Source organism: Bidens hawaiensis, unplaced genomic scaffold (genome assembly GCF_021521415.1).
Source record: "Bidens hawaiensis isolate Kalapana, Puna unplaced genomic scaffold, B.hawaiensis_p1.1 tig00050128_1, whole genome shotgun sequence".
In the NCBI taxonomy this organism is placed as follows: Eukaryota; Viridiplantae; Streptophyta; class Magnoliopsida; order Asterales; family Asteraceae; genus Bidens; species Bidens hawaiensis.
In genome coordinates, this window is record NW_027498993.1 from 83,424 (window position 1) to 90,080 (window position 6,657).

A 6,657-nucleotide genomic window follows, 5' to 3' on the forward strand; every position below is an offset into this window, starting at 1 on the left:
TGTAGTAAAAAAAATTGTAATCCCGCAACAGGGTTATCAATAAAACTTGTAGTAAGAAACTTTAAATCGTAATCCCGCAAGTGTTGCTGGATCCATAAACCCGTGAACAGCAACTCGAGGTTGCCACATATTCGGCTTCTGCGGTTGAAGCATAGACCGTTATCCGCTTCTTACACTGCTAGAAAACAAGCCGGTTTTCTAAGAACTGTCAACCCGTTGTTGTTGACTTGAAGTTAATCCGACATCCTCCGTAGTCAAAATTTGAGAAAGCAGCAAAATCAAAACTATCATCCTTGGGATACCATAACCCAATGTTAGGATTACCCCAAGTTAGTGGCAAATACGCTTCACAGTCACCATAAGAGTCACGCGCGAACTCGACTGGTACCTGGCACTCAAGCAAACAACAAACATAATATTAGGACACGATGTAGTAAGATACATTAAAGAACCTATCATCGCTCAATAAAGGGTCGGATCAACAGTATCCTCCAATTCGCCCGGTGACAAATTGTGACCCACGGGAAGGGGAGTTGAAGGGATTTTTCCGGAAGTTATCTAATAACGGCTCAAGACATCATTCACATACTTAGTTTGATGAATTAAGATACCTCATCAGATTGTAGAACCTGCAGCCCTAAAGAGAAACTCATTTCTCCCATCGAGTTCATCTCAATCTTGGTTTTCTTCATCTTTTCGAAGTCCTTAAATAGTTTTGTCGTTTGTTGAGCCCAAAATAATATCATCGACATAACTCTGGACTAGGAGTAGATCATCTTCGACAATCTTATATAAGAGAGTACAATCAATAGTCCCTTTTTTGAAACCGTTATCTATCAAATGGTCAACAAGTGTGCTATAAAAAACTCTCGGGGCTTGATGAAGACAATATAGAGTCTTGTTTAAGAGAAAAACATTCTCTTGATAGTCAGGGTCCTTAATACCAGGAGGCCGCTTCACATACACCTCTTCATAAATCTCCCCGTTAAGACATGGAATCTTAACGTCCATCTGATAGACCTTTAAATTCTTATAGCATATGCTAAGAAAATATGTATAGTGTCTGGTCTTGCAACCGGGGCGTGTAATTCGGTGTAATATATGCCTTCTTTTTGATTGAAACCTTGCACAACTGATGTGCTAAAAGTAGTCAAATAAAAACACGCTAATCTAGACACTAAGTAATAAATTCTAGACTCGTAAACTTAACTAAAAATACTAACCGGCAAGTGTACCGGTCGACTCTAGTAGAATTTAGTAAGTCCGGATATCGAACCCACAAACTCTTTAGATTACGTAAATTAACTAATTAAACTCAACTAATTGACATGAGTATTTATTTCATATTATTAAAGGGGGGTTTTAAAATAATTAAATATTAAACTAATAAATTAACTAATTAAGAAAAGACAATTAATAAAACACTATAGAATTAAATTTGACTGACTCAGATGATAATGAAAAACCACCTAGGCAAGAATCCCCAAAGTTTAAGTTATCAAATAGTTGGAAAATAATAGTTATGGAACTGGGATCGTGAAATAGACACTTAAAAGAAAACCCGAACAGGGCCCTTGACACTTCAAGAAGACACCTATAGATTTCTAACAAGTTTTAAGACTCACCAGTTTTATATGTTAAACTTCCTTACGGTTATTTAATTATTTATGATAGAGTACCTTTATAGTGAAATCCTACTTTATAGCGTGGAAATCAAAGGTAATTTGACGAACTTAATTGACTCACTAGACAATATTAATTAATCAAACATAGACGGACTCCTTACGAAGAACTAAATCTAGCAATCTCAATCAACAAAGATCTAGCAATAACCTATCACCTTACAGCTTTCTAGGTTAGCAGCACACTTTTATTCGTTTGACTAATAATATTATTCCTATGATCTTATTCGAATTCAATCATAAACTAGTCAAAAACACACAGTAAATGACCTAACAAAATCCTATCATATGAAACAATCACCAAGAATTTTGTGGAATAATAAAACAAGAACAACCAAAACCAAGTACACATATGCATCAATCAAATAAACCAAACAATTTACTGAATCATAAAACCATAACGAAAAGCAAATTCCAAATAAAATAAAACTTCAAAAAATGGTTCATCACAAGCCTAGACAGTCTAAGGGTTTAGCCAACAACCATACTCATGAACAAAAGAAAATAAATTGGTTCAAATAATGATTTTATAAAGATAATAATAAATTCAAACCAATAATAATGATGTTTGGTAGAGTAGGTGTTGAACCCGGACGCTCTCTATTCGAACCCGGATGTTCTTCTCTCCTTGCGGCTTACGAAACCCCTCTGTTTATCCGTCCGTAGGGTATTTTTTTTTACCCCTCTGTTTGTCCTTCCGTAGGGTATTTTTTTTACCCCCTCTCCTCAGCCGAGCCTCTCCTTAATAATATATATATATTATGTTCTGTCACCACCCAACCAACCATCCTTGGTTTCTTAATTTATTTCACTTGTGGCTGGGCTTTATATTTATATAAGTAGTATTTATTTTGTGGGCCCACATGTAGATATCCATATGAACTCGTAAACTCCTAATCATGGATGACCCAAATAAATTAGCTACAAACTTTCTTTTGTGTGCCCTGTAAAAAACAAACAAGCTTTATAGCAATTATTAACATATAATAAGAATCTATATAATTCATTTTGCTAACCATCATTACAAATAAACTGCATGATACTTTTAGTTTAGATAGTTTAACTCATAATAATAATAATAGTAATATAAAATACGTTTGACTTTTCACGCATTTGTTTCGAGTTAATAAAGGTACTCAATTTTAGCTCAGTATCTCTTAGAACTTTAAAAACTCACATATGAGCCAACTAAGAATAACATTCAATAAAAACCTAGCTCAAAGCACTTAAAAGTGTAGGAAATATTTATAATATTTATACATAATTTCGCCCGTATCAACAACCAACCCGCCTTGTTTCTTACAATTACCTGTAACATTACGAATTTTCTAAGAATAATATTTAACATATTATTTATTTATGATAGAAAAGTTTACTTGAGTTAGTAGAGATATAATAAAATAATAAAGATGGAAGGTTAGGCGGGCTAATTAGATGGTATTAAATAAGGACCAAAAAGGAAATATGGGCCTAAGGTCCATGTGTTTAAGGGAGTATAAATACCCCTTAAAAGCTAATCCTTTCCATTTCCATGCATCTCTACACCATAGCCTACACCTTCAAAAACACACACTTAAGCCAAACGCTCTATACTCTACTATATTCAACGTTCTGAGACCAACGAAGGTAAGAAATAATTTTATCTCATGTGATCCAACCTATTAGAACCCAACACCGCGGCCTCGTGATGTCGTACGAGTCGCTTGGATCTAGACCTAGCTTATTTTGGGTGTTTAATCAACCAAAATCGAGACTTAAGGACTACCTTAGCTCAAATATGAACACCCTGAAGTTACTCAGATGCCAGTCAACCCGGACCATGCCATATGCCCCCTCAAGCCAGCTCATTCATCCTATTTGCATGCGTGCATACTAAAAGTCAGCTACGCTGAGTGAGTTCTAGTTAATTAGGCAACGCACATTACATTCATATATATATGTGTGTGTGTGTGTGTGTGTCCGTAGATACATATTACATACTTAACTTTCTTCTTCCATTCATACATAGACACATACATACATACATACATACATACATACATACAAACATACATACATACATACATACATACATACTTCTATAAGGGGTAATTATACTCTCTTAAGCCCATAGACCTTCGGCCCGTCTTTCCTCTTCGGTCCTTGATTAATTTCATCTAATTAGCCTACTTGTCCTTTCATCTTTATTATTTTATTATTTCTCTACTAACTCAAGTAAACTTTTCTACAATAAATAAATAATATATTAAATATTATTCTTATAAATTTTGGGATGCTACAAAAAGTACTGATGAGCTAATGATCAAACAATTATCTAAAATTAGTTGTCCTCCACTCAAAATAATAAAGTGTAAAGTGATTACTCCCAAAGTCCTGAAGACAAATAACAAATCCTCAAACAACTGAAAATGTTGAAGATACTTTGGGGGTGTTTGGTACAGAGAATTGGGGGGTGAGAAATGGAAATGGAAATAATTCTCTTGTTTGTTTACGAAAGAAAGAGGTGAGAAATGGAAATAAACCATTTCCATTTCCCTGATTTCTTTTCTCTAAAAAAAGCGGAGAAATCATTTCTCAAGGGTTTCATTTCTCACTTCCATTCTCTTCCTTTTCACTTCTATCAGCTTCCTCCTTCAAAGCACCGCAACTCTCTTGGTCTTCTTCGTCTGTCTTCAATCATCGCCGCAGCCTCAGTTCTCCTGCAAAAATGGTAAAACAAAACCCTAATCTAATTTCAACCAGCTTATTCTATCTGAACTAACAAATGTTGTTGTATTAATATTGTAGCCGTTCAGGAGGTACGTTGAGATCGGAAGAATCGCACTCGTTAACTACGGAAAGGACTACGGCAAGCTCGTTGTTATCGTCGATGTCATCGATCAGAACACAGTAATTTATTATTATTATTATTATTATTATTATATTATTATTATTATTCCACTGCTACACAGATCTTAAATCTAGCTCTAATTACTTTTTTGTTATTATTGTGTGATTATATAGGAATTAAATGTTGATACAGGAAATGCTTGATGTTTTTCATTCATTTTCATTTAACAAGTTGAGATATTAACTTACTGTTTGATTTCTATGTGCTAATTACCAATGGTTATGAATTTGATGCTTTTAAAACCTATAAGAAACTGCTTTGTGTGTTTGCTAGCAGTGCTACAGTCATGGTTTTATTATTGTTTAGGTCAAAATGATAAGATTTAATGAAATATGCATGCAGCTGTGTTTTTTATTATACTTTTATTATTGAGAAATGTTATTTCTAATTGTTTTTTTCCAGAAGCTTTTAGTAAATGCATAATCTTAAGTTTTATAGAAGCTTATATATACTACAATTTTGCATAGTGTTATTTTAAATGTTAAGTTTTTTATAAGCTTATAGTATCTGCAATTATGTGAGGAGTTTGAGTTTAGTTGTTCAAGTTGAATATAATGGAAGAAGTTAAGGTTGTGCTGAAATAATTGTTTTGAATTGGCAGGCTCTTGTTGATTCTCCTGACATGGTGAGAGGCCAAATGAACTTCAAGAGGCTAACGCTTACCGACATCAAAATTGACATTAAAAGAGTTCTAAACAAGAAAACTCTTATTGCTGCTATGGAGGCTGCTGGTATGTACAACATTGGTATAGATATTGAGACAGATTGCTTGATTCTAAGAATATTAATCTAAGTATATATATAATATGATTTTCTAAATTCGGTATACAAAAACATCGATCCATGATGCCGAGGTTCAACTTAAAATGTGGTTTTTATTTGTTTTATAAATCAAACTTTTAGTGTATCATTTACCATTATAATGACACATTAACATTTTTATAACATAGCAGTGGTGAAGATATAAATATTTTGGTGGTATGGTATTAAAAAGTTTATTGCTATTATTGTTACTATTATATTAAAATCAAAATTGATATATACTGCCCTTTGGCCAAATATTTTATTTTTTTAATATACTCATTTCTATACATCGTGTATCACATGTTATGTGCTCTGATTGTTCTTGAAAAAGGTCTGTTTTTATTTATTAAGTATCTTTTGTAGATGTCAAAAACAAATGGGAAAACAGCTCATGGGGAAGAAAGTTCATTGTTCAAAAGAAGAGAGCATCACTCAATGATTTCGACAGGTTTAAGATTATGTTGGCAAAAATCAAGGTTAGCATTAGTTCATTCTTTGTTAACTTTTTTTACTATTGATAACTTTGTCACACTGCATATTTGTTTTGTGATCTTGCAGAAGGCGGGAGTCGTTAGGCAAGAGCTAGCCAAGCTAGAGAAGGAGACTGCTTAATTTGTATGAATGTCGAGATTTTGTTCCATTTTATTTAAATTATCGTTGAGTAAACCAGTGTTTGTTGGTTTTAACTATGGTTGATGTTTTTTGCTTAAAAACTATGTTTTGTATGTGAATTGGTTTGATCAATGCATATTTTGGTTGGAATTTATGCATCTTTTTATATGTTTTTTATTTTTTAATAAATATTTGTTATGAAAAAAATACTTGTGCTAATGATAAAGTTGATATAATTCTCTGTTTATTTTCTATGTACCAAACAAGAGAAATGATTCTCAGCTATATTTCTCTACTGAAATCTCTGTACTACCAAACAGAACAGTCAATTCTCATTCTCCAGACCAATTCCCTTTCTCTGCAATTCCATTTCTCTATTCCATTTCTCTACAATTCCATTCTCTGTACCAAACACCCCCTTAAGTCAAAACAGCTAATAGTCATCATCATTTTTTTAGTTCTAGATTAGTTTTGTTAGATGTTATGTATTTTCTGTTTTATCAGTTGTTTGTAATTGATCTGTCAAACGCCGCTTTCTTTTGATTTCAATGAAAAGAATGTTTGCCTAATATGAATTCTTATCTTATGCCGAGCTTTCGAATTTTAGCAAGTGATTTGAAACCAATTAGACAAAACAAATATTTAAATCTAGTTTTGTCAAATGCTTTA

General features: G+C 33.0%; 1 protein-coding gene across 1 annotated transcript; it reads left to right on the plus strand.

Moving 5' to 3' along the window:
- The first annotated feature begins 4,349 nt into the window (after window positions 1–4,349).
- On the plus strand, window positions 4,350–6,055 carry LOC143598427 (large ribosomal subunit protein eL14y-like). Its single transcript, XM_077076644.1, has 5 exons — window positions 4,350–4,392; window positions 4,470–4,571; window positions 5,174–5,303; window positions 5,740–5,852; window positions 5,935–6,055. The coding sequence occupies exons 1-5, from the start codon at window positions 4,390–4,392 to the stop codon at window positions 5,986–5,988; spliced, it is 402 nt and encodes a 133-aa protein (XP_076932759.1). The 5' UTR covers window positions 4,350–4,389; the 3' UTR covers window positions 5,989–6,055.
- Window positions 6,056–6,657: the final 602 nt, after the last annotated feature.

Coding starts and splice junctions, on each gene's coding strand:
- LOC143598427 (XM_077076644.1), top strand. Junction 5,304..5,739: donor TGCTGCTATGGAGGCTGCTG/GTATGTACAACA, acceptor TATCTTTTGTAG/ATGTCAAAAACAAATGGGAA. Junction 5,853..5,934: donor TTATGTTGGCAAAAATCAAG/GTTAGCATTAGT, acceptor GTGATCTTGCAG/AAGGCGGGAGTCGTTAGGCA.